The sequence below is a fragment of the Adelges cooleyi genome, unplaced genomic scaffold (genome assembly GCF_023614345.1).
Source record: "Adelges cooleyi isolate 19-005CV unplaced genomic scaffold, UGA_ACOO_1.1 ACOO_flye_CR_arks_rails_tigmint_CR_PRNA_2, whole genome shotgun sequence".
Taxonomy (NCBI): domain Eukaryota; kingdom Metazoa; phylum Arthropoda; class Insecta; order Hemiptera; family Adelgidae; genus Adelges; species Adelges cooleyi.
This window is the reverse complement of record NW_026095860.1, coordinates 11,825,289-11,851,796: the sequence shown is the minus strand read 5'-3', so window position 1 is coordinate 11,851,796 and position 26,508 is coordinate 11,825,289. Positions and strand designations below refer to the sequence as shown.

Genomic DNA, 26,508 nt, shown 5'->3' with positions numbered 1-26,508 from the left:
ACAAATGTTACATTTAATTTAATATGTATAATCGAAAATGGTATGATAAATTTCCATAAAATTGCTTTACTGGTATTTCATTTTGGTAATTTTCCTAAATATCTGTATTATTTTAGTGTACAGAAAATACCACTAAACTTAGGATCATACATACATTTTTTGAAAATATTTAAACTTTGTTAACGCCCCTTCCCATCTACAAAGATAAACTTAACAAAGATTGTAAGTTATATACTTATATTTTTTATTAAATATAACAATGTGTCATTCATGAACCATGTTTTGATTCAAAATTAATCACATTATGTACAATAATTATTGTATCATCTATAAAAAATATGAAAAACAGTAACAAGTAATTTTTGTACATAAAAGTTGATCATAAAAAACATTTTTTTTTTTCAGTATCTTTTAATTGTTCCAAAATCCTATCTGCTTCTCGCCATCCTGTTTCAATAGCTCCATGAACTGTTGAGAAATAATCATTGTGTGTAGCTTCTCCGCCAAAACATAGAATCTAAACAGACAAAATCTTCGTTTCATAATTTAAGAGCTAGAAACAAATAAATAGTTCAAATAATGTAAGCACTTTTAGATTAATATTTGTTTTTACATTTAAACCGAGTCATGCCAATCAAAGCAACATTAAAATTAAAAAAATAAATTGAGGGTTCACAATTTGCGTAATCAATGTTCGGGTCATGCTTAGTCAAGCAATTTTTTTTTGTTTGCACCAAAATCTATATCCTACAAAATTGTAAATAATTTGTTGCTAAAGTAATTTTGATCAATGTATTGCCCAGCTCTTCAGCTCAATAAATAATAATTGGTATAAAATCCCGAGGAAATTTACATTAAAATTAATTTAAAATATCAATTTTACATTTTTTCCGTCCGAATTGACCAATGGTTCTGCAAGTAGACTATTAGCTTTGCCTTCTTTGTCTGTATTCATTGAATGGAACGAATATGAGCCATAAAAATGAGTATTTGTTCCCCACTGTGATCTAAAAATAAACATTTTAATACAGGATACTTTGAAAAAAATACGAGTAAATAGTAAGACACATTGATATAATAAAACTATATTATATTTAATGTTAAATAATAAAAGGCGTACCTGGTAACTAAATCAGGAATAGGAATAGTAAACTTATCCGCCAAAAACTTGTTTAACAAGTACACTAATCCAATTTTTATTTCGTCTATTGATTTACGTTCCATATTTCTGGCTGCTGGACCAACTATCCAACCCAATAACGTATTCGGACAGTTATCACAAGTGTAAAAACCAAATACATCGCATAAATAATCCCACCCACGTCTCTAAATCGAACATATTTTTTTAAATAATCATTAATAAATTAGTTAAATTAATACAATTGTTTATTAAGTAGTAGTTTAAATAGGTAAACAAATAACATTACATAGTGATAAGCATTCTGCGAGGTGAGTGAACGAAAAGGGCTATTTATTAAGGATAGGCAATATTCGACTATATTTTTATAGTAACGATTTAAAATATGCCGACTAATTATTATTTTTAATTATAGAAATAAATAGTTTATGCTGATATTTCAATAAAAAAAAAATTATTATTATTATTTTTTTTTTGGGGGGGGGGGGGGGTTTGGGTTCGGCTAATTATTATAAAGTGGATAAATAATAATTTTTCCTAGTTTTAAAACTCAGTTTTCTCGGAGTTATGGCAAAAGTATGATAAAAAAATTACTTTCGTAAAAGTAATTTTATGGGACCATCCTATTGGATGACGAATTTTAATTTTTTTTATGTTAAGCTTTTTATTTTTTCTATGGGGAATAAAAACCAATTTAGCTACTAGAAATTATTTGGGTTTATTAGAAAAACTACAAAAAAGTAAAAGTACAAACGCTTATAATACAATTAAAAAAAAAAGTCGGTCTTTTAGTTCCCATAGAGAAGAAAGTAGCTACAAAACAACATTTTCAGATCGGTTCGGTATACAGCGTTTTAGTCTTAATTTGTACAAAACTTGTCACATAACATTCGCCTTAAGCTTAATCCCTATTGATAAAGACACACGAAATAATAAAAAAAGTTCCGGCTATGATTAAAAGTTAATTGATAAGTTAGTTTGTCCAGACAGGGAGAAAATGTTCTTTTCCAGTTTTATTACTTACCTAACGTTATAAGTGACACAATGTATTAATCAAATAATAATACAACTATAGCGGAATATTACTCTGTACTCACAAATCACAATAATTGTATAATTAAACATACATACCTTATTTTCTTTTATGAAACGTTCACGGTCTTCATCAGACCACAAAAAACTAAAGCCAGGGATATCATCAGGCCACCATTTATGCGGAAATTTTAAAAATAATTTATCTACAGTTCCAATTCCCAAATCCTTAATCAATCATTAATAATAATATCAAAAATCAAAATCGAAAATAAATTAATTTTTATAATTAAAAATATATTACTTTTATTGCTTTCAATTTATATTGTGGAAGTTCAGGTTCAAATAATTCGTTACACACATTTTTCAACACACCAAGACTAACTGTCAATAGAGCAAAGTCAGCTTGATAACGGCTATTGTCAGCACAAATAATATCTACTCGATTACCAGACCAATATATTTTTACTACTTCTTTTCCAAATATAACCTTATCCTTAATACATAAGTGTTCTGACTCATTGTTGTATTTATCCTGAAACAAAAAGATACATTACAAAAATCTTATTTTTTATTTTAATGTAGTCGAACATTTATTTGGGGGGGGGAGTGAAGAGGGGTAGTAGTTATTAAAACCTAGGGGTAGTATATATTTTACAATACTTTGCGTGCCCATCCACAAATTATATTATTAAACAGAAAAATATGTCGAGAGTCCTCAGTCTGAAAGTAAAGTAATAAGCTTACATCGATGGTAAAATAATATATTATAATAATATGATTAATTTTCCCTTAAGGCGAATATTTTTTAAGGAATTTTTTATTTCAAGCTATTGTTTGGTAAGTTTGTTTTTTAAAAGCAAAAAATTAAGCAAACATGTGATGGAGGTCTCAAGTATTTTAGGAAAGATGGATTTTCAACTTTTGTCTCCTCGACGTACTTTCCGGATAAGGCGGATATGATATAAATTTCATTAGAATGGAAATGTGAGTCAATGAAATTGGTCTGGCGTAGCAATTCCAAATTATATCGTGTCCACAAAAAAAAAAAAATTAACACACCATTGAAAACCCAATGTTTTGTTAGCACTAATCGAAACTTAAATTGTGAATTTTTATTTAAAAAATTATTTTACAAATATGAAATACGTATCCATAAAGCACATAGTGTTTTAACTAGATATGAGTTTAGAATGATAAATTTGTAGACTACGAACATTTAAACCATAAGAAACTAGCTAAAAACGTATTATATAGGTAGAGGCGAAAAACAAATATTTGTACTGTATAATGTATAAAAAAGTTATTTAATAATGCTTATTAAACAAGTTAAATAGATGTTCGAGTACATTCAGTGGAGGCTATCCCATAACAAGGGTAGTATCTTTAAATAAGAGGTGGTGGAACCTTACCATAGTATTTTGTTAAAAAAACATGATACAGTAAGTAGTGATCAGAAGGGGTTGTCCCATTTAATATTAGTGATGGAATAAAGTTAGGTATATGATATTGCTTAACTAATACATAGATAAAACACCATATATATTGTCAATATCTAATATTTTTAGGATAGCCGCCGCTGAATAAGATTTACATGGGTACGACGATGCGTCGTAAATAATAAAGAAATAAAAACCAATATTTTACCAATAAAAGATCAATAATAGTAGAGAATCCTTTTGATTTCCAACTAATTGCTGGATACCCAGCACAACTTTTGTAAGTATCTATATTAATGGCTGAAGCTTCATACAAACTATCACTTCCATTATATGAATTTTGATAATGATGACACCAATTGACTAGCTGCTTAAGTGGCAATTCTTCGGTGTTTATTGGAACATTTTCCATTCTGTATTTATTAAGAAAAAAATATTTGTACATAGGCATATATTGTTCTGGCGATTGCCTAATTATTGAATTATTTAAATAATTACATGAAAGTTGAATTAGATAATTCTGAAATCGATAATAATTAGAAGCGATAGTAGAAAAAGAATAACTGTATCAATTAACACAAAATTGACATTATTTTGAATACAAATTCTTGAGCTCGACACTTCTTTAAAACCAATATAATTCTGGAATCGATTTTTTTCAGATACGTTATTAGAATAAACAGTAAACAGAAAGCCACAAGGGTAGGTTGTCGCAAGTTACAGTTTCCGGATTACCACGACGGGGCGGGGTTCAAAATTAATCCAATACTTGGAATATAATTAAAAAAAAAAAATTAAGGTTCCTTTTGGAGTGTCTAGGGAGGAAAGAATAAGAAATGAATACATAAGGATTAAGGGGGAGTCTAGGAGTTGCATTAATTGTGGGAAAATGAGAGAGAATAGGTTGCGATGGTTCGGTCATGTTAATTGTCTAAAATTCCGAAGTATACTAACCTTTTTTGAAAGAGCTCTCCTAACGACATAAATCGTTCTAAATCATCTTTGGGACTATCATCAAGTATTGTGTATGCTATCTTTAAATATTCCCTCGATAGATTAAGAGGTATAACATGACTCGAAGAAGATACGAACATAGAATTCTGAAACTGTTTAATGGTTTCCCTGCGATCCGATACCAAATTTTTAGCTGCTGCCATTTGAAAAACTATATTTCCTTCTTCTCCGTGGATCCACTGCGCTCCAATATCAATATGCCCATCTAAAATATAAATAAGTCCAGTCAGTGTACTGACTGGACACGACAACAATAGCTCTAAATTTAATAACTAGCAAATAACATAACAACAGTACCGCAAAAAGGAAAAAACCCAAGGACGTTCAAGCCTATAGATTTGTGTCCATAGAAAATCATGATTCATTATCATTATTTATAGCATGTCTCAAAAATTGACCATTAAGCGTGTCATTATAATGTTTCAATCACATTAATATACTTCAATAATAAAAGGTAAATAAAAATAGTTAATCACCATTTCCTCACAACCCTACCTTGTTCCAAGGCAGACCCTTTCAAAGCCGCTTCTGGACAAAATGTTATAGGTCACTTGAAAAACTTACATTGGAAAAATATGACAGCACTGTCAGCGAAAGGATAATTTTAAGAGAAATACCATTGAATCAACTGTAAATTATAGAGATAACATTTGAATTTAGACGGTAGGGATGATTTGAGAAATAATTTTTTTAAGTAGTTGGCAACCTTGATACATTCCCTCTACAATTATAATTCATTGTAGTTTTAAATTGTACCAAATTTCCATTCTCAAGTTATTCTTAGTTAACTGGCTTAAAAATATTAATCAATTAAATAAAAAACAATGTATTACATATTATTAAACTATACACAATTAATTTGTGTTATTACTCGGTTTTTTTAGTAGATACATTTAAAATATTCCAATGTCAACTTATTTTACTCGTACTCATAAAAAAATTTACTTAAGCGTTTCGGTTCCGTGGACTCAAACATAGCCTGTACTGTTCACAGAACATGTACATAATAGCGAACAATAATTTAATTATAAAAAACGCTGAAATATCAGAAAACACTAATCTAAATTGGGTTAGTAAAAATTGTTCTTCTTATAGAAGTTATGAAAACTAAAACGGTAGACTACACCTTTTTTTCCCCCAAGTAATCGCTAACCTGGGAGAGAACTGTTTACACACCCTACACCCTGAATCTGTGACTGAATCAACCTAGTATTTACTTTTAGACTCAAAAATTAACGACCACTAGATATTAACTTAGTTGGCCTATAAAATAAATAAATTACCACCAAAAGGCACTGTGTGAAGGCGACCGCCTAATCGGTTTTCGGCTTCCAAAATGACGATGTTTTTAATGCCATTTTTTAGAAGTTTACTAGCAGCTGCAATCCCTGCTGCACCTGCTCCAACAATAACTACTGTACTACTGACTACTCGATCCATACCTAAAATTAATAAGTATAGATTTAGTTGACACAATTTTATCAGAAAGTATAAAAATCGTTTATAGAAAAACTTTAGAACGAATGAATAACGCAACTCAGTAAATTCGAATTATTACATAGTTAACAGCGACGACCAATTAATATACCTACTTTTAAATGCCACGCCCAAAGCAGAGATATATGTAATACGACATATGATAACTAACTGCATGACATTTATGTAGGGTCTAATTTAAGGTATACAAAGCAGAATTCGTAGAGTAAAACCACTTAATCTAATCTTATATATTATTTATTTAATATATATATATATATATATATATATATATATTAAATAAATATTTTACAATTATATATATAAATAATATTTTAGGCACCTTGATTAAATAATAACATGCATAAAAAAGTACTGTTGTCAATATAACGTTTAAAATAGAGAAATGATTTCACAAAAATTATTTTTTTTACTGTTTTAGTATAAAAAATAAAAATTTAAGCTCACAAGGAAATATTACTCTACTTTTCTATACCAAAATGTAAATCAAATACATTTAGAATCTTTATAATGATGTATATCTATATTTTCCCGGTTCAGGTCTGGCCAGGGCCCAGGGCCACAAACATTTGGTAGCCTTGGAGGTTACATGTAATTGTCAACAAATGACAAATTGTAAGCTTGTGAGATACCTATAGTGAAATTTTCAATTTAATTTTTGTATTGATTAATGTAAAAGTATTTTAGGGTATTAAAGTTAAACATTTTGACGGTTAGACTTCGCGAAAATATTACATGGTACATTTTTTTACAGATGCCTGGTGCCCTAACTATCGTTGGCCTAAAATCCAAAATTTCTCAGTATAAGATATAAATAGTAAGATTGAAGTTTTCATCATGAAATGCTTTGGGCGTAAAAATCCTAAATACATCCAAAATTACAAACAAAAATATAAATACATTAAAAGATTATGTATTAAGATTTAAGTGTACGTGTATGTAAGACTAATTAATCAGATTAGGGCACTTAATTTCAACCAAATGATTTTAAAGCACGTAATTTATTTTACATCTAAAATAAGAAATTAAGTATACTGCGTTTGTATATTATTATTTATCAGTAATTATTATAAATCAGTAGTAACTTTGTTACCATTTAATAAAGCATTAAAAATCTCTTCTCGAAATAATTAAATCACGCTCGTAATATAGTACTTAATAAGAGTAGGTACTTAGAAATTTCAAAACATTATTTCTCGTTTATTAATTCTTTTATACCTACTACTTTAATAAAAATAATAAATGAACAACAAATATTTGCGTTTTCTTTTTTATTAAATTGAAAATACAAAATATAAAATGTATCAACAATTATAAAATTAGTTTTAATGTAGGTAACCATGATGATCACGTCATGTCATACACAACTAAATTATCTTCTGGGCGCGAATACTTAAAAACAGAAATTGTGAGTGTACACGCAGAAAAGTGTATGCGGAACTGTATTGCTTTAGTTCAATCGCATTGAAGTCTTCGAGGATAAAATTATAAGGCGAAAATAATTGACAATTGTACTATTTTACAATTGTGTTTTTTATATATTTGTAACTGATTTATTAAGTTGTACTGTAGTGTTCAAATAAATTTAGAGATACGTAGGTTATCGAAATGTTAATATTTCGGAAATAATCGAATTCTCGACGTAATTCAACCGCGAATAATTACCGAATTGGCTTAACCGCCGCGCCGTGAACCCTTAAATAAAATACAAATAAATTTTAAAAAACATGTCTTTAAAATATAATTACCGTTTTATATTGCAATATATTCATTAATGATAATCTATACGCTAACTGTAAACTAGTGAGACATATATAAATACGTTGTTTTACATAGAATACTGAATAATCGACAATTTTTTATTTTAATTGAACACTTTTGGTTACCTACAAGATGCTAATGTGCTACTCAACTAAATAAAACAGAAAAATTGTATTATAATTTGCTCCAATCAGTTACATTTATCGCACGACTATAAATACTGTAGTCGTGCAAAATCTATATAAAATTGGATAAGAAGGTCTATATTATTTAGAATTATTTTTCGGTGATCGGTATTTTATTAGTCGATTACAATAATATTTCATCAGTATAAGATAATTTTACATTGAAAGAAGAGCAAAGGTCATCTATTTTTGTTTATCGTTACTTAGATCATAGACGAAGACATTAAAAATGTAAATATGTTAACTGCTAGGTCACAACTGACAAAATATATACAACAGATATACTGTACCACGAGGAGCAAACAATATATTGTATAATTATAGTAATTTTATTTATTTACGTAACGAATAACCATAATACATACAATAATATATTTTTTACAATAAGTTATAACATTTCAATTAGGCTATATACATTTTATCTGAGTGTTTATTTTAATATTGTTTAATGTGTGGGACACGTCCAAAAACTTGTATAGGTATTGCATGTAATACGAGTATGTCCTAGGCAGATCTAGAAGTTATATACCTATTATGAAGTTTTAATCTGGCATTCATTTAACTCGAGTTTCAAGAACATTTTTGGAAAACAGTAGTTCTAAAGCACTTGTACTCCTAGGATTCTACGGAACTTCGATTGACAAACTATAAAACTAATTTTTTCAATCTAAATTCATGCTCCTAGAACTTTTAAAATCTGGATCAATTAACCACAAACACAATAGTTCGAGAGAATACGTTGTAAACTGTGACTTAAAGTATTAATAGGACATTAATCAAATTAAAGATGAAGAGACTATATTATACATGTAGACAGGCGATTTAACAAAAAATGTTTTTCAACGAAGATAGAAGCTTATAAAAATGTTGAATTCAATATCTTATACTATAGGGGTTTAGTAAGTAATAAGATTATCGACTATCACCTATATGAATATGGGATATTCGGTATATCATTATATTATAATAATATAGAAATTCACCAAAAGTAATCGTACATCATTTGTTTTTTTGCATTTAGGATTTTGCTTTCTGATTAGCTTTTCTTTACAAATAAGTATCCATAAAAAACCCTTCTCCGATAAAAAATATATACCAAATAGTTAAGCAGATATAAATGATACTTCGTAAACTATAAAAATATATGTATTATTTTTTCTATTAGGTTACAAATTAAAATATATTTTAACTAGATATTTTTATTTAATATTTATGTCGGGTTTTTACGACGTGTGTAATAACTAATTTTTTTACCCAATACAATTTTCAGGAAGTTAAACATTATCGAGGGAAAATGTTGGCAATATTTTTAAAAACTTTATTTTGTATACGGTTTGAGATAAAAACAAGACTATTTTTTTGGCACACTTCCGGTAAAATTTTGTTTAGAAAAATCAAGTCAATGGTGTACGAACGACTTGGCACGGAATACCTCATATTATGTAGATTACACTTCGTCTATAACTTTGTTCTTGTGTAAAAATACGCTCAGACGGTTGTTTTCCGGAAAACTTAAAATTACCGTTTCATGTTTTAGTACAAAAATAGGTTGTCAACTACGTTGTCAAAGTAGAAAAAAATGTTAGGTACCAAAACAGATTAATTCTCTTTGCTATGTTAATATTGTGTTAATGTTAATGTTATTATGTTTATGAGAAAGTAATTTATGCCTAGTATTACAAATATTAAAACCAAGGCAAGCTAAAGCCCCTCAAATCTTCTTCATACCCGCTTGGTGCGTTATCTTTTATATTGTGGTATTGACTGTTAGGCGGATATTGGGAGATGGGGCTTAGCCCCCTAAACTTTTTGGATTTATTTGAAACAAGGAATTAAAATGGATGTTTTTTGTCCGCGAAAAGAAAAGAAAATTAAAATATTTTGTTTTATGCTTCATAAATATTTTACAAGAGATATCGTTTTATTTAGTGTAATTTATAACACTAAGCAGAATTCAAGAAAAACCCACAATTAAAAAAAATATATTTAATCGTAATAGCTTTGTCAAGGAATTATTGTTAGTGACTCAGTTCCACCTACACTATTACTGTTTACTTCCATTTGTTTTTTACAGAAGGGTAGGGGGGCTATTAGGAAAAAAGTGCACTACTAAATTAATTTTTTAAGTGTCAAAAAATAAGAATCCAACCAGGTGGGTGAGTAGATTATTTATTAAGAGGACGTTATATGCCCTATTTATTAAGGAGTTAGGTAAGGCAATTTTTTGCAAAACCTTAATTTAAAGGTTAAACTTTGATGTGTAATTAGGACTCTTTTTTAGTAGTTAATTTATTTTTCAGGCTACCACAGCAATCTGCATCTTTGATTTAAAAACAATAATATTAGTCTAACCTTAGCTACGTAGTATGCGTTTCACATGGTCCATAGTGATTTTAGAGCAAAAACACCTATTATGAAATCAAAAGATAATAATATTTCGAAGACGATTTCATATTAAATTTTGAAAATAATAACGTTAAAAATTATAGCTATTTTAAACAAGTAAAAAATATAATTTTTAATGTTAAATTGCCTTTAAAATCTTGATATTCGTTTCCCTTGTAAAGATTTTATGCTCTAAAACCATTACAGAGCAAGTAAAATGCATTCTGCGTTGGTATGTTTTAACGCTAAAAGATAATTGGGTTTATAACGTCCTCTTCAAGAAAAGTAGTTTTTTTCCAAGCCTCCTTCAAATCCACTTTATTATTTCGATTTTTTAAATGTATTTGCATGCAAACAATTTAAATAAAAATAAAAAATATCAGATACACAATTATGTGAAATTTATCTATAAACTGATATTTCATACAAATTAGGAACACATTTTTCAAGTTTTCATGCCAGTCTTCATAAAATTTTCTTGTAGATACTTAGTTTTGTTGAAAATAATATGATATTATTGCCTTTTGTCAGTATTATAGCTAAGACTTTTGGGAAAGAAAATGTGGAGGTCACTGACAGCAAGAACTTTTTGGTGTCTCGTAGACATTAAGTTTATGTTATAGTATTGGACGCATAGTTTTTACCTAGGCACAAAAACAATGACTTCCTACATTGAAGGATTTTTTCAATATTATGGCCTTATGGGTTAATTTTCCAAGTTGATATTTTATGCAACTGGGCGCATTCAATTTTAGGGCGCTTTTGTACGGTTTACTATACTCGTTAACATGTAATATAGGGCGCAAAAAAATGTCTTGCTCCTGGGCAATTTAGCCTCTGGTTACATCACTGCTTATATTATGGCTATTAGCATTATAATTTATAATATGGTCTGCATCTATTGTATTCTGTAAATTGATTACCTAGTTTTATTATTTTTATTAATTCACAACTAATGATAACATAGCCCAGTAGTATTTACAAAAATATTTAAAAAATGGGTTATGAAAAAAAAATGTTTAATTCTAAAATAATAATAAAATTATTTACACTATATGCTAACAAGATGTTATAGAATAATAAAATATAAATTTTTTTATTATTACCTAATTAATACTTTTAGATTAGCACTTTTCTATTGCCAAAAATGCTCGGGAACAAAGCAAAAAATCTGTTCGTTCTTCATGTAAATTTATTTAGAAAACTAATGAATAACTAATAAACTAAACCCAAATTAGACACTAGCTTTAACACAAAACAAAAGCTTACAATTATAAAAATCATAATACAAAATTCTAGTATAAATCAATTTCTGTTCTACTAAATTAAATAGTTAAAAGTTGAAACTATTCTTACCAATTTATTCTAATTTACATTCTTTTACTTATCATTTGTTATTATACAAAATACAGTAGGTATTAACTACTATACAAAAAAAACCTACGTCTATCTTAACTTTTTGTTATATTTATTCATTTTCAATTTGTAAGTTTAATAAAAAGCATAGAATTCAAAAAAGTATATTGTTATAAATGTATATTACTTTCTGATAAATAATAAAACCTACCTTATTAGTTATTAATTTTAGAAATTATTATTGTTGCTAAAAAATTAATAATTGTACATGTGGCAGTCCAAAAACTAAAACAACCAACCTTTAATTATATTAATTGGTATTATAATGCTATCGATAATTCAAAAGCATATTTCTTGCGTTACCTAAACACACTGCATTGTGCACAAGCCCCAGCAGCTGACAGTTGAAAGTCAACTCGATTGTTATTTGTTGTTGACAACTGAATACTGATAACAATCTATATACTTCGAATAACTACTATGAAAAAAACAATAATTTATGTATTGTTTCTATTTTTTTTTATAGTTGATTGCTGGTGATAAAATAATATGATAACAGCTGTACAGACTACAGGCGCCTGACTCTAGTGTCACTTGTGATTTGACTATTTATGATGAAATTAATTTACTGACTTAAAGGTTTTAACTTGTTAGTTTTAAAATAATTAATATACCATTATTTAAGTAGCTAATTTTATTGTTTATTTAATTTTTATTAAACATCAAATACCTCCTTGCTGTTATTTATCTGTAAGTAATTATAATTAATCAGTTTTAGACTTGTTTGATTTCTAAACTAAGAGTATAATCAGAAAAATTGGATAATTAATGATGAGTTTAGAATTTGAGTAATAGAAGAAATAGTATATAATATGTTTGTATTTAAAATGGATACTTAATTCTGCTAATTACTCAAATATTATATTTATATTGTGCCTTTTTTTTTTTTTATTAGGTTAACAAAAGTTTAAACTGAACATTTCAATTATGTTATCGAGAAAAAACAAGGAAACAAGAACGATAAAAGAAGGAGTAGTGGGGAAGTATGTCAAAAAAGATAAACCTCCTGAAATTCCAAGTTAGTATAAATCCAATTTTTAATTGGAATCTATTACATGATTGTCTTAAAATTATATTTTAGAATGTAAGTGTAAATAAGATATATTTATATTTTTTTAATATGTTTTTTCTTGTTTATAAATAATAATAGTTATATTAACTATATTAACATCTTCTGTTATTTTTCAAAGTCGAATTTCAAAAGTTAGTACTATACATTTAAAAATTACATCTCATCAAAATGATATGAAGTTATTATTATGTTTTATAAATTGTATTCGTATTCTCAATTAGTACACTCAAATAAATTTATAAAAAAAAAAAAAAAATTATCTTGCTACCTAAATGAGAAATGAATATAATTATTGAAAACTGATTTTTCTCTATGTTTTAGTTATTAATGTATGGACTACAGAACCATTTAGAAAAACAAACAGCAATCGAGTTAATTTGCCTGAAACACAAAGTATAAATGTAAGATAAATATAATTTTTGTGTTTTTAGGCGATTTTTATTTTTATAATAATCATTCTAGACGACACACCAACCTGGGGGTTCAGCCCAAAAGTTTGGCAATATAAAAAATACACCATCACCATCTATGCTAATAGGTCACGAAGGCAAATATACTCCTAGCAGTTCAGTTCCTGATTTGGCTCAAAAGTAAAAATAATTTTCAATACAAACCATACTATTATTATTATGGTTTTTTTTTTTTAGGTTTGCTAATGCGAACCTTTGGGGTAGTACTCCAGGAATAACTGCCGATCAATCTATTAATACTAGAAACTATCCTGATCGATATATTTCTGGTAACTGTCACATAAATCATCAAGTAAGCTTTAATTATAACAATATTATCTAATTCTGTTTTTTGTCAATAAGTTTGCCATGCTGATTTTTAGTTGGGAGCTCATTCAAATACTAATTGCTTGCCTTATCATTCTCATTCTGAATTAGCAGACTCGTCAGTAATTATGCACAGATTTGGAGATAGCGCGGTTTATACACCAGCTTTATCTAGATATCTTCCCAATGTATGTATTAATAATAATGTATTGAAGAGAATCAAAATAATTAGAATTAAATTTATATTTATCTATGCTTAACTATATTTATACGTCTGTACTTCGACAACTTTGAAATGATCAATTTCTGTTTAAGTACAACTGATTTGCATTAATTAATAATTAAAATGTTAAAAAAAACTTCTTCTTAACAAACTTTAAAGAAAAAAATATACATATATATATATACTATATATCGATTGTTTATTTTATCACAAAAGAACATTATTCATAAAATTATTATTATTATTTTTAAGATTCAATTGCAGCATAAAAATCAACTAATTAGTACTCATCATTCCAGTCCAGTTTTACATAATGTTGGTCATTCGGTTCCATTACCACCACCTTCGGGTAAATATAACTTGACTCACATTAATTTTATTAGTAAAATTTCATATTTTTATCGTCCAAATGACATTGTATCAAATACTTGAAATTGCTAAATAAAATTATCAATATTATCATAATAGCCAATTTGTTGATACATTGTTTTAAATAAGTGTTTAGTTTTTTTTAAACTCTTTATCTTTATTTACTATTTATTCCATATGTATTGTAATTTGTGTGGAATAATTTAGATGGAGGAGAAGAACTACCTTTACCTCCTGGTTGGTCAATTGACTTGACACTGAGAGGTCGGAAGTATTATATAGATCATAATACCAAAACTACACATTGGTCACATCCACTGGAAAAAGAAGGTCTTCCGACTGGATGGGAACGCATTGAAAGCAGTGATTATGGTGTATATTTTGTTAAGTATGTTAATATAAAATAATATTAGTAATTAGTTAATACCTTTTTATTAATATCATGATGTATATTAGGAATTTTTTTTTTTTAATACATTTTTTTTACATCACATGAAAATTGTAAATTAATTTGTTTAGCCATATTACTCGTCAAGCTCAGTATGAACACCCATGTGCGCCACATTACATATATCAACCTGAAATTAGGATTCCATTACCACTTCCACCCCCACCTCCTCCGAGGCCAACCAACTTTCACCCTCACAGCATGCTAGTACCTGCTAATCCTTATTTGAATCAGGGTAATGACTAAGGCTTATTTATTATTCTATGATTTACTAATAATTTTATTTATTTATAGAAATTCCTGTTTGGTTAAGTGTATATTCTCAAGCAGCTCAGACATTAGATCATAAGTTAAGATGGGAGATGTTCCGGTTGCCAGAGCTCGATTGTTTTAATGCTATGTTGACACGATTATATAAACAAGAATTAGAAGAAATAGTTATGAGATATGAAGTTTATAGGTGAGTTTTTGTTTATAGCTTCAATGCGGAGCTCGGAAAGTATATATTTTTTTTTTTTAATACAATAACACCCACAAAGTCATATTTGGGGATAAATTTTTAACTACTTCTCATGACATAATTAGAATTGGTTGTAATCTATTTATATACTACATATTTAAAATTTAAGCAATTTATAATTAAAATGTACAAATTACATTTTTTAGATCAGCATTGCTGTTTGAAATTGATAGAAGACATATGCAAGCTCGATGTATAGATGCTAATGAATACAACAACAGATATGGGCCCGGGCCACGAATTGTTGACATCACCAATGACAACCTTCGTGAAGTTGCTCTTTCACAGCATGCAGAAACTAAGGTTTGATTGTTATTTATGTTTGATCTATTTTATAGTTATAAATTATACATATATTTACACTGAACAAATATTCATTATTAAGTATTTTATAATAGCGTTTTTACTATAATAAAACTGTGATAATTTAATTACATTATACTATCATTTTTTAAAAATATAAATAAAGTATATAAGTTTTACAAAAATGTGTAATTTTTCAAATACTGATGGAACAAAAATTGTTTCAACAATCTTTTCGCACACAAAACATGAAGATACAAAACCAGCATTTACACCAAAATAGTTGGTTTGGTAGTAGAATCCTTTGGTGTATTTTTTCAGTAGCTATTAAAATCTGAATTGGTAGATCTCCAAAAAAAAATTGTTTATTAAAAAATAATTCAGTTTATTTACATTGTTAAAAACTGCAAATATATATTAAAAATTTGTAATAATCATGCAACAAAATTGAAATACGACCAATATCATTTTCAGTAATAGCCTATGACTAGGAGGTAGGCCCTAATTTATAAATTTAATTGATTCCATATAACTTTTTTGTTATTTACAAGGATTGAAAAAACATTAAGAGTAAACATAATAAATAAAATTAAAAAATCAATAGGCATTACTTATAAATCAATTAACACTGGTATTTAAAACAATACATTTAATTTACTTCAAATTATTTATTTGTAAGCATATTAATTATTATACTAAGTTGTTATCATTACTTCATTATTAACAGGATTCATTGATATTGTTGTACCTTTTTCAGTTAATTCTTTTTTGAACGATGATAAATTTTGAGTAAACCTTAAAACAAATAATCATATACTTAGGAATATACTTGATTTGTTTTTAAAAAAAATGATTTACCTTTCACGATTTCTACTAGCCAAGTTTCTTTCAACTCCTTCCATTAGCATTTCAAACCATTGTGCCATAGCGGGTTGTTTATCAACTGGCTGACTTTGTAATATAACATCCCTTAGTTGATTAAAATACTATAAATATAATATGTTGTTATTCAATTATCAAGAAATATTAATTTACTAAATTAGAGTAAGTACCTCTTCATTTAGGAGTATAAGCCCTAAAAGTGGTCTGGACATAGACCACTGGTTTCTACATTCTTCAAATATGATTATATTAAGAACAGTTTGTAATATCTGCCTAAATACACCTAAATGTGTTTCTAAAGTACGTAAAAATACTTCATTCACTTGTTGCATTCTTCTTCTTTGAACTTTTTTACCTGAAAGAGTGCATTTGTTAATAACAATTTTGCGTAAGCTCTAATTTTTACAAGTCAGCTAAATATTCTTATAGTTTTTAAAGAAATATACTTTTATGGTGTAGTGTTTACCAACAATGTTTAGTTGCATATTTACCTTCCAGTAACAATTGTTTAAATACATATGTAACAATGTGATCAAGAGTAGTACAGCAACCTGTACAAATAGACATATCTAGAAAACCCAACACACAAGAATTAGTAAAACAGTTCAAACGATTCAAGGTTAAAATGTACTTAATATACTCACCTAATGCATTGAGGCCTTCTGATATAGAAGACAATATGTATAAGAATACTTGAGGTTCTAACGTCGATAAAAACTCCATATGATCTTGAGCTAAACACTCAAGTAGACCATAATATGTTTGGGATAGTTTAGGGTAATGCTGGAATTAAATAATGTGAGTTAATAATAAAAATAAAACGATATTTCGTTGCGTATCCTATGTATCCTCAAAACTCTGTACATTTTAATTATAATTGTTAATTTGATCATATAACAAAAATCTGATTAAAAACCTTAAACTATAAATACAAAATTTAGTCTATTTGAACAGCACTAACTTTGAATTCGGCTAAGATTACAGCTGGTTTCTATCACAGTTCATGACTAATGATAATGGGCAATGCATATACGTCGAATATGAGAGCAGCAAAGAATTTAATTAGTGATCAAATTTAAAAAACTATTATCTATTATCTTACTACACCGCGCCCTTATTTTTTATAAATGTAATTTATTGGAAACCACTTTAGAAGCCCAGGGGCTTGGAAGCCCAGTGATTTCAGGGCTTCTAAAGTGGTTTCCTCTTTTAGTAGGTTTCCTAACAGCTCCTTTTCACTAAATGTTTCCCACTGATCTGAACAAACGTTTGACCAGTGACAGTAAGCGCTAACACACTGCCACCTAATCTACTCATCCACATTATATAGTGTTTAATTTATACTTCTTAAAAATTGCATTTTACTTCATTTAAAAATAAATTATTGATACAGTTAACGACTCACCATAAGATCAGTTAGAGGAATAGACAACAATAATTTAACAAATATGTTGAGTGCATTTTCTAATGTGTCGTCTCCATACAGTTTAAATACGCCAAAATTGACATAATTACCACATAATGCCGCTTTTAGCATAGAGAAACATATTGATATTCCCTTTAATTTTTTTTTATACAGCATATCTTGTTGAACGTCCAGATTTAATATATTATTCCCTGTAAAATTATAAAAATTTAACTATTTCTGTAAAACTGTGAATCTAAATTTTATTACATGAAAATACAAACCATAAGTACAAACAATTTTACTAGCTTCACGGAAAAGTAAAATTCCATTGGGAGAAGAAACATCTACCTGAAGTCTTTGCGAGCGGTTTAAAGCAAGTTCTGCGTAAAGCTTAAGCAAAGGTGTTGTTATTTCAGGATCTGCATACCACAACTCCATTGCACGCAACAAAATTGGGGTGTACGATGGATAACTATTTTTAAAAATATTAAGGATAAATGTTTATAGATATTTTTTTGTTTTCAAGTTTCAAAATTAAAATAATATTGCTAAACAAAAAAAAAATATATTAAGTAGGTTATCATTACAACTTTACTCTGCCTCTACTTTTACACATATTATTTATGATATGTAATTAAAAAAAAGATCCTAATTTTCTTATAAAATAAATTTTAAAGTAAGATTATAACAATATAAATTATAATTATGAGGTACTATTCAGTTATAATGGATAGAGAAGATGTAAAATATAAACATTTCTTAGACACAAGAATGAAAATTTCAAACCTTTAAAAGATTTTATAAACTGTGAGAAAAATAAAATACTCCTAACCTTTAGTGGTGATTAAATTAACACCAAATTTTAATCAATTCACATCAAGTAGTTATATATTTTAATCTGTATAGTAGCAACAGACGGACACAGGAATTGCACAGCCAACCAAATAGACGGTCACGCACATACTCGGACATAAAGCCAAATTGTTTAACAATAATACATAATATCATCTTACTCCCATCCAGAAATTAGAACAACAATTTTTTCAGTAAACCAGAGGTTCCTCTTTTGAAGAATCAAAAAGTATGTCACATATATCATTATTTTATAATAACATAAAATTATATTATAATTTTTTTAAGAAAAAAATTTCCTTAAATATTATCATATTACTAATTAGTTAATAAAAGGATACAGCCATTCAAATAAAAGCATAAACGATGTCTTGGTATTGAATGAGAAAGCTAAGCCCCTGAGATCTCTAATTAGGCCAATCAGAGCTTTTTTTGCTTCAATGTTCGAATACACTGAATTCTCATTCACACCATTTACAGTTGCTAGTAGTGCTCCTATTGACTCAACTGATGCTGAAACCAACAAAATGAAGATTAGTAAAAAATTATCTAAGCAATTTAATTAATAGTAAATAATTTTCCGAAATAAATTGTTATCTATATAATTTTTTTAATAAATTACAAACCTGTTAGAGGAATCATGAAATTATCAAATTTATCTTCATCTTCCAATAAGTCAATCATTAAGAGTCGACCCAATGAAGTATAAAATGATGATCTATGTCTCATGTCTTTGACACTGAATGTATTGCCCAATAAAGGAAAATGTTCACTCTGTGATAATGGTATTTAATTAGTTTTCATTAAAAAATATAAATAAGTAAAAATATTGAATATTACCGTATGATTGTTTAATAGGAACTGAATTTCATCTAGTTTTACTAGTTTCCTAACACTGGAAAAGCCTACCGATAGATCATTTAACAAAGCTAATGTTTTTTGAATTACTGTATTACTGGAGCACCAAAATTTCAAATTGGTTATTCTGTAAACAAAAAAAAATGAAAAAACAAAAGTAAATCATCCTAGTAGTTTTAACCATTATTTTTTACATTTTCCTCATAAAAATACTGAGAACCATGTGCTCTTCACTAATACCCAAAACATCATGTAATCGTCGGTAAACTTTTGAATTTTTTGGGACCTAAAACAATACACATACATTTATAACACATTATTAAAATATTGTTTACTTTATATTTACTTGATCGCCTATGTATATTTTACGAAACTGTTCAAAGAAAAATAAAAACGAGTGCTCCAATTTCTCATAGCCTCCCTGGGGAAGTCTTGAATCACTGAATGTCATTAATTGTAAAACTTTACAAGCCATTTCCCCGTCCATGGCATCACCATCGTCGTTGCTATTAAAAGTAACTCGCCCACCAATTGCAGCTCCAATTAAATACACAAGCCATGTCAACCGACCTAGTGGACCCAGTGATGATTAGTAATGAAGTTTAATTATAATTAATTAGTAATTTAAAAAAAAAATGTATACAAATATTAAAACAATAATATACCTTCTTGAATTTTCAGGTCATATATAGAAGCAGAAGGTGATGCAATTATTTCTTGATAGCTAGTAGCTGACTGATCAAATAACTGAGCAATCAATGAACATGTCTTTTGATAATGACACCTTCCAATCACAGACAGCTGTTCAAGCTGCTGCTGAACGTTTGTAAAATCGTCTAATGGATCATCAAGTCCATCTCTTACAATAGGTGTTACACTCTCAATCCTTGAAGATATGTAGGCCTTGGTAACTTCTGGAGTGTAAGTTTCCAATAAATGAGGTTCTGCAGCTTTTACATATGGAACAGAAGCAACCATACGTTGCCAAAAACTTAGTAAATAGTGGAAACTGTTTGGAGCACACTGATACACCTGGCAAAAAAATTACATTCTGTATTAATTTATAACATATAAGTTATAATTCAGTTTACTATAATATAAGTAATATAGCTTTAAAGAAAAGAAAAAATACACAATGGAGAATATTTTTATATGATGATCTTGACTGGATTAGCCAAACGATCAACTTTGTTTTTTTTTTTTCAATAAAATGTAACAAAATATAGCTTAAATAAATTTTGTTTTAAATTAAAAACAAAAATTGACTTAGAAATCTTGGCCCCACTAAACAACAGTTTTTTTCCTATTAATACTTTCAACGCTGTTTCATTTTTCACTACGACCAAATACCACTATAAAGAAGTGTATATAATTAGGACACATAAACGTGGCAGTGGCTTGTTGAAATAAAGTCTAACACATGTCATAAGTGTTAAAAGTGTTAAGTGATTTTACAATAATAGGTAATAATTTCAATAAAAACATTTAGATAGAGATATCTATCTTAAGCTTCAATGAGAAACAGATAAAATATTAATTTTACAATCATATGTCTTTTTCTCTATCATACAGCATACCCCTAATGTCGTGAAGAAGTTACTGGTGATGGTGGTCAGCCTATAAAAAACAGCCCAAAGAGCATTCAGCTCAGTATCACTTCCTAACCAAAGCTCTACATCATTCTGAGTGTGCCACACAAGTTGACTACATCATCATACATAATTTTCTTAATGTATTTTGATTTTTGAACATACCTGTAAACTTTCTACAGTAAATTTTGCAATAAGGCCTACGGTTTCTTGATAACTGTCAACCATAACAAGTTCACCAAGCTGATAATTTGATTTTAATCTTGCTAGTAAACGGCAAAATTCATGATAGTTATTTGAATCGGCTAAACCCTAATGACAGACATATAATGTATATGTAAATAAAATGTTTTTATTTATGGTATGATATTATAAAATAATTCAATTTGATAATTAACCTGAGGATTAAGTAGAATATCTTTGACACCATTTACTAAATGTGATAAAAATTTAGCTCTTTCAGTTGTACTAAATAAGGAACGTCGAACAGAAGCTAGTTGTACTAAACAAGATAAAGCCTATATTTTCAAAAAAAAATTAATATTATTGATACACAATAAATTTAAATAATACAAAAAACATATATTCTTACTAGGCTTGAAAGACTATGAGGCAGAGAATGGTAGAGATCGAAAAACAATGTTAGAGTAGATTGCTCGAGAAATGCTGGTCGCCAGCCAGTAGGTATTTGTACAGTACAAATATCATCAGATGATTCATCACAAGTTGTTCCAATAAAATCATAAGTCAAACAGTTTTGTGCTAACTGCAGACACCGAGACATAAAGCCATGCTAGAAAAATAAAATCAATACAAATTTGTAATAATTATCGTGAATAAATATCAAAAATTTATACTCAAACAAAAAGTATTAAGTGCAATTAATTAAAATGTTCATTAATTATTATTTATGTAAAAATAAAACCTGTGTTTCATCTGTAAAATTTAAGTTTTTTCTGTTGTCATTGGCACTTCTTAGCATTTGACAAGACATACGAAAAATTTCAAATAATTGTGTATCTCTAAAAGATGATGCTACTTTACGATGTTTCAACACAGCTCTGTGAGACTCAACATCAGTAACTGTATTCATTTCATTTGTCAATTGAGATAACAGTTGGACTCCAATCATACAATGTTCTACATTCATTCCCTAAACAGTTTTTTTTTTTAATTTTAAATAAAAACACAAAAACTACGAATATATATACCTATTTATGTTTTATTTAATAAGAATAATTACTAAAATATGTATATAAAATATATATTTAGGGGAGGATGGATTTTCTCATTTTTTTACCTACTAGTGTTGTAATTGCATACAAATTCTGATAAATAAGGATGCTACTCGTTAATAAATACAGCAAAAAAAAAAATTACTGTTTAATAATAACTATTGTTGTAAAATTAATATGTAATGAAGCAAAATGGTGCTACTAAAAGTATAAAAAATGAATACATTATTGTTTATAAAAATTCCAACTTGAAGCATTTTTTTATAACTTAAATTAAATTATTTTTAATAAATTTCATGTATTTGTTAACTCAAAGAATTTGATTAAGTCAACTTTATGAGACAACATAAAATACAATTTAAAATCACTATACATTGTAGTTATATATTATATTGTATTAATACTGTATAATATTATTGAATACATTTTTGACTAGATATTTAAAAAAAAATTATTTTAATGCATAAACAAAAAATAAATTACCTGCAAAAATACTGAAATATCTGATACGACATTTCTAAATGCATATGAATCCTTTTCTCCGTCAAACCATCCTTGCTTTGTAATTTTAGCAAACAGTAGTACTAACGCTTGTACAACAAATGATGGTAATTTAGGACGAGTCGCCAAATAATTCAAAATGTAATTTCCTAAAGGATACATTGATCATTATTTACTTAAATATAAGTGATTTAACCAAAATACTACTGTAAATTATATGTTGTTAAAATGTATTACTTATTTGAATTCTTTGATCAAGGTTTAATGTCAAAGGGGTACGGGATAGAAGTTTAGTTATGGTTGTAGTAGCCAATAATTGGGAGTAATGAGAATCAGCTCGCTCCAAAAGCATTTGACATTTAGATAATGTGTCAGGAGTATTACTATTTTGAAATGATACCAATGCTTTTTCGGCTTCTACACACAAATTCGGATCCCTTGACTCGTACATTTGTTTGCATAACATTTCTAATCGCGGAATACTCTATAAATATAAAACAGTAAATGAATAATATATTATAAAATACATACTTAACAAAGTTCAAATAAATTTTAACTTTTCCTTATATTTAACTGTAAAGATCCCTGTGTATTTTTTAAGAACAAAAATATTTTAACAGCTCTATTTTAATAATTTCTTCAATTAGAACAAATATTTGTTTACAATCACAATTCAATTTTTCTTTGAAGCAACCTATAAAGAATAGGTATTTAAAACATACCATTATCAAATAAAATTTGGCCTCATGAATTCCCATGAAAATCTTAGTAAGCTGTCTAAAATATTTGGTGTATTATTTTTTAATTAGTAGGATATCTTTTTTGTTTTTTGGTTCAAAATTATAATAAATAGACTCATGGTATCACAAAATATTGAATTTATCCTTATTTGACAATTAAACAAAAAAATTTTATTATACTAAAAGTAATTATGTTTTATATTATATTTAAAGTAATAGATAAAATAGTTTAGTAGTAATATTATTAAGTATGTTGTACTGCCTGCAAAAAGACAATATAAACGACTGTATTTATTATTTATTTTTAGAGGTTATAACTTTCGGGATTGAAAAATTTATAAATTTGATGGCTTGAAAGTTTAGCTACCGGCACCGAGTATTACAAGTAAGACAACAAGAAGTAATCTATATTACTAATAGTGCCAGAAAAAAGTTTAACCACGCAAAAATGAAATTACTTGTAAATCGTCCGCCATCTCCATCAAAAGCCATTAAACGCTTAACAAAATTTCAAGTTAATCAATCCTTTTGATAAGTGTGAACAACTTTTTAATATGTAACAAAACTTGAAAATTTTAATGAGATTCTCTTCAAATTTCATCAAGAGAGCAAAATAAATCCTAATGCGAAAAAAAAACAAACAGTAATTTCGTGATCAACTACAAACAACGTTCGTCTATCTACTTACACGTTCACCAACTATACATGAGAAGTTTACTTGAATTGTATGTACGTATTTATTTAAATTTCTGCAAATGATTCCTCTTGCTACATTTTTTACGTACTTAATAATAAAAATTTAATTGAAGAATCAATTAAAGGGGTTAAAAATGATTGAATAACAAATCTACATTTTTTTCAGTTGGACGTTCTGTAAAAATTGATAAAAAATACCTGGTGTTAACAGTTAATATTTAAATTGTTTTAAGTTTTTGATTAAGATTGTCGATTGTTTTGTACATTAAAATATGTTGATGTTAATGGACGCATATTTTGTAATTCTTCATTTATATTAAATAATAATATGTTAGTCGTACATACATAAAAATTGTTTTTACAAGTTAAAGGTATACCAGTGATAGTCCTTAATCGTCTTCGACAGATTGAAACCAAGTGCATTATACAATTGACTTTGTCATCAAAAAGTATTGTACACAATATGTATTTTATTTAATCAAATTGTTTTCAATTTATTTAATATACCGTAATAATGAGCGATCATGAAACTTTAGTAATTTCGTTAACTACGGCTTGTCAGAATGCATGTAGCTTTATTAAAAATATAACCGAGGATAATGAACTAAAGTACACAGAACTGTCAATTTTAAAAACAGAAAACAGTAATTTACAAAGTGTTTGTTCAGAGTTAAAATTAGAACATCTAAAAATTGAGGAAAACATAAGAACATTAGCAAAACTATTAAATTTTACTGTAAATGAAAACGATTCTGTAGTAAATATACTAGTTCATTGGATTTCAACACTCACAAAAAGAAATGAAGAAAATAAAAAAAAACGAAAATTAAATCCATTTTACTCGCCTTTGAAATTAACACTCAAAGAAGACAATGAAACATCTCCAAAAAAAAATAATGATAATACAACTTTTGCAAGCACATCTAAAACATCTTGGAGACTAGATGTTAAACGTAATGGAAATCCTTCTGATTTATTAAAAAAATCTAAACAGACCGTTTTGTCAGTTCAACCTGTAAAATCTAAAGCTAAATTAGATATTACCATATTCAATTCATCAATAATCGATAGCTCAATTCCAAATATTAATGATAATAGTCATGTTCCTAAAAAAAATAACCAAAACATACTAAGTAAAATGTCTTGTGAAATTTTGGAAAAGAAGCAAAATGTAACTAAAACACCCATTGTAGATATTCACAATAAAAATAATGCTTTGGATGAAACAATGTTTGACCCTAATGATTGCTCTGTAAGTCACTTTAACAAGATACACAAACCAATTCATAGTACACCTGCAAAACAAAATTTTTCTCCAATTATCGTTGATGTCTTTGAACAACCTATGGAATCCAATAACCATGATAACCAAGATAAGCAAAATGATTTATGTGAAGAAATTATATATAGTCCACTTAATATATCAATTAATAAGTTTGATGAAGATATAGTTTCTACTTCTCGTCAACAGAAATCACCAAAATGTAATATGCTAGATAGTTTTGATATTATACCAGGTTTTAATAACAAAAATAAAGGTATGCCAAATTACAAGTTTAAAGAGAGTCCAGTTAGAAAACACAATGAACGAAAGTTGTTAAATGGTTGGGACTGTGAAGAATGTCGTAAATTTTATGAAGCAATTAATGATAATCCAACAGACGCAAAAAATGCAATGAATCAGTTTTCAAGACATCGATCAGTAAAACATCAACATATAGCTAATACTCCACCTGGACTTTGGGACCCATTGTAAGAACTGTGATATTGCTCAATAAGTTTGTAAATGCTAATAAAAAACTAACACTACTATTTTTTTTTTGTTACATTTGTCTTTTTAATATTATATTTTTTTTGTAAATTTAAGTTCATGCTGTTTAATTCTGAATGATAATTTAAATTATTATTATCAATGTTTTTTGTGTTACAATTTATATAAATTAAATGCATAAAGTAATTTAAGTATGTGTGTTTAAACTTTAGTATTGTGTTTGATGATAATATCTTCATTTAAATATATGTTTTTAGTTTTTGTAATGGATACAAGTTTATTTGATATTTTATGTCTAATACATTCTCAACATTGTAATTAGCATTTTAAGAACGTGGAATTCTGTAGATATACTATTTTCTTATTTGATGTTAGTTAAGACCACCGATGTCATTAGT

General features: G+C 27.5%; 4 protein-coding genes across 11 annotated transcripts; 2 read left to right on the top strand and 2 right to left on the bottom strand.

Annotated features, from left to right (window-relative positions):
- Positions 1 to 220: 220 nt before the first annotated feature.
- LOC126833690 (spermine oxidase-like) lies at positions 221 to 12,158 on the bottom strand. 4 transcript variants are annotated; one of them, XM_050565167.1, is made up of 9 exons: positions 12,019 to 12,158; positions 5,907 to 6,065; positions 4,564 to 4,861; positions 3,818 to 4,022; positions 2,475 to 2,705; positions 2,270 to 2,398; positions 1,121 to 1,326; positions 884 to 1,007; positions 221 to 517 (listed from the first exon to the last, which is right to left on the bottom strand). In XM_050565167.1, the coding sequence occupies exons 2-9, from the start codon at positions 6,061 to 6,063 to the stop codon at positions 380 to 382; spliced, it is 1,488 nt and encodes a 495-aa protein (XP_050421124.1). In that variant the 5' UTR covers positions 6,064 to 6,065; positions 12,019 to 12,158; the 3' UTR covers positions 221 to 379. The 4 variants fall into 4 exon arrangements, with proteins under 4 accessions (XP_050421124.1, XP_050421127.1, XP_050421125.1 ...); XM_050565170.1 differs by having other exon boundaries at positions 4,564 to 4,828; positions 12,019 to 12,157; XM_050565168.1 differs by lacking the exon at positions 12,019 to 12,158 and adding an exon at positions 11,808 to 11,951.
- Positions 12,159 to 12,177: 19 nt separating this feature from the next.
- LOC126833691 (scaffold protein salvador) lies at positions 12,178 to 18,831 on the top strand. 2 transcript variants are annotated; one of them, XM_050565172.1, is made up of 12 exons: positions 12,178 to 12,557; positions 12,763 to 12,885; positions 13,261 to 13,340; positions 13,402 to 13,529; positions 13,587 to 13,701; positions 13,772 to 13,903; positions 14,191 to 14,287; positions 14,515 to 14,695; positions 14,827 to 14,990; positions 15,050 to 15,215; positions 15,422 to 15,578; positions 18,778 to 18,831. In XM_050565172.1, the coding sequence occupies exons 2-12, from the start codon at positions 12,795 to 12,797 to the stop codon at positions 18,814 to 18,816; spliced, it is 1,350 nt and encodes a 449-aa protein (XP_050421129.1). In that variant the 5' UTR covers positions 12,178 to 12,557; positions 12,763 to 12,794; the 3' UTR covers positions 18,817 to 18,831. The 2 variants fall into 2 exon arrangements, with proteins under 2 accessions (XP_050421129.1, XP_050421130.1); XM_050565173.1 differs by having other exon boundaries at positions 12,181 to 12,557; positions 18,775 to 18,793.
- Positions 16,213 to 24,465, bottom strand: LOC126833679 (exportin-7). Of its 4 annotated transcripts, XM_050565141.1 has the most exons (21): positions 24,332 to 24,457; positions 24,102 to 24,263; positions 23,141 to 23,387; positions 22,886 to 23,052; positions 22,093 to 22,320; positions 21,760 to 21,960; positions 21,566 to 21,685; positions 21,333 to 21,479; positions 20,244 to 20,610; positions 19,925 to 20,148; positions 19,773 to 19,864; positions 19,561 to 19,705; positions 19,347 to 19,494; positions 19,062 to 19,233; positions 18,150 to 18,340; positions 17,866 to 18,077; positions 17,105 to 17,243; positions 16,952 to 17,029; positions 16,631 to 16,815; positions 16,437 to 16,564; positions 16,213 to 16,373 (listed from the first exon to the last, which is right to left on the bottom strand). In XM_050565141.1, the coding sequence occupies exons 2-21, from the start codon at positions 24,123 to 24,125 to the stop codon at positions 16,274 to 16,276; spliced, it is 3,315 nt and encodes a 1,104-aa protein (XP_050421098.1). In that variant the 5' UTR covers positions 24,126 to 24,263; positions 24,332 to 24,457; the 3' UTR covers positions 16,213 to 16,273. The 4 variants fall into 4 exon arrangements, with proteins under 4 accessions (XP_050421098.1, XP_050421099.1, XP_050421096.1 ...); XM_050565142.1 differs by lacking the exon at positions 24,102 to 24,263 and having other exon boundaries at positions 24,332 to 24,465; XM_050565139.1 differs by having other exon boundaries at positions 16,952 to 17,243; positions 24,332 to 24,458.
- Positions 24,466 to 24,562: 97 nt separating this feature from the next.
- Positions 24,563 to 26,508, top strand: LOC126833692 (uncharacterized). Its single transcript, XM_050565174.1, has one exon. It carries the CDS (start codon positions 24,854 to 24,856, stop codon positions 26,093 to 26,095), a length of 1,242 nt encoding a protein of 413 aa, XP_050421131.1. The 5' UTR covers positions 24,563 to 24,853; the 3' UTR covers positions 26,096 to 26,508.

What these genes read in the sequence shown, in the direction of transcription:
- LOC126833690 (XM_050565167.1), bottom strand. Translation starts at nt 6,063, where the DNA reads ATGGATCGAGTAGTCAGTAGTACAGTAGTTATTGTTGGAGCAGGTGCA. An exon ending in ATTCCTGATTTAGTTACCAG is followed by an intron (nt 1,008 to 1,120) that starts GTACGCCTTTTA and finishes GTTTATTTTTAG; the next exon opens with ATCACAGTGGGGAACAAATA. An exon ending in TCAATTCGGACGGAAAAAAT is followed by an intron (nt 518 to 883) that starts GTAAAATTGATA and finishes TTGTCTGTTTAG; the next exon opens with ATTCTATGTTTTGGCGGAGA.
- LOC126833691 (XM_050565172.1), top strand. Translation starts at nt 12,795, where the DNA reads ATGTTATCGAGAAAAAACAAGGAAACAAGAACGATAAAAGAAGGAGTA. An exon ending in TAAACCTCCTGAAATTCCAA is followed by an intron (nt 12,886 to 13,260) that starts GTTAGTATAAAT and finishes TCTATGTTTTAG; the next exon opens with TTATTAATGTATGGACTACA. An exon ending in ATGAGATATGAAGTTTATAG is followed by an intron (nt 15,216 to 15,421) that starts GTGAGTTTTTGT and finishes TACATTTTTTAG; the next exon opens with ATCAGCATTGCTGTTTGAAA.
- LOC126833679 (XM_050565139.1), bottom strand. Translation starts at nt 24,125, where the DNA reads ATGGAGATGGCGGACGATTTACAA. An exon ending in TTTCATGATTCCTCTAACAG is followed by an intron (nt 19,234 to 19,346) that starts GTTTGTAATTTA and finishes TGTTGGTTTCAG; the next exon opens with CATCAGTTGAGTCAATAGGA. An exon ending in TTCCTCTAACTGATCTTATG is followed by an intron (nt 17,244 to 17,865) that starts GTGAGTCGTTAA and finishes ATTTAATTCCAG; the next exon opens with CATTACCCTAAACTATCCCA.
- LOC126833692 (XM_050565174.1), top strand. Translation starts at nt 24,854, where the DNA reads ATGAGCGATCATGAAACTTTAGTAATTTCGTTAACTACGGCTTGTCAG.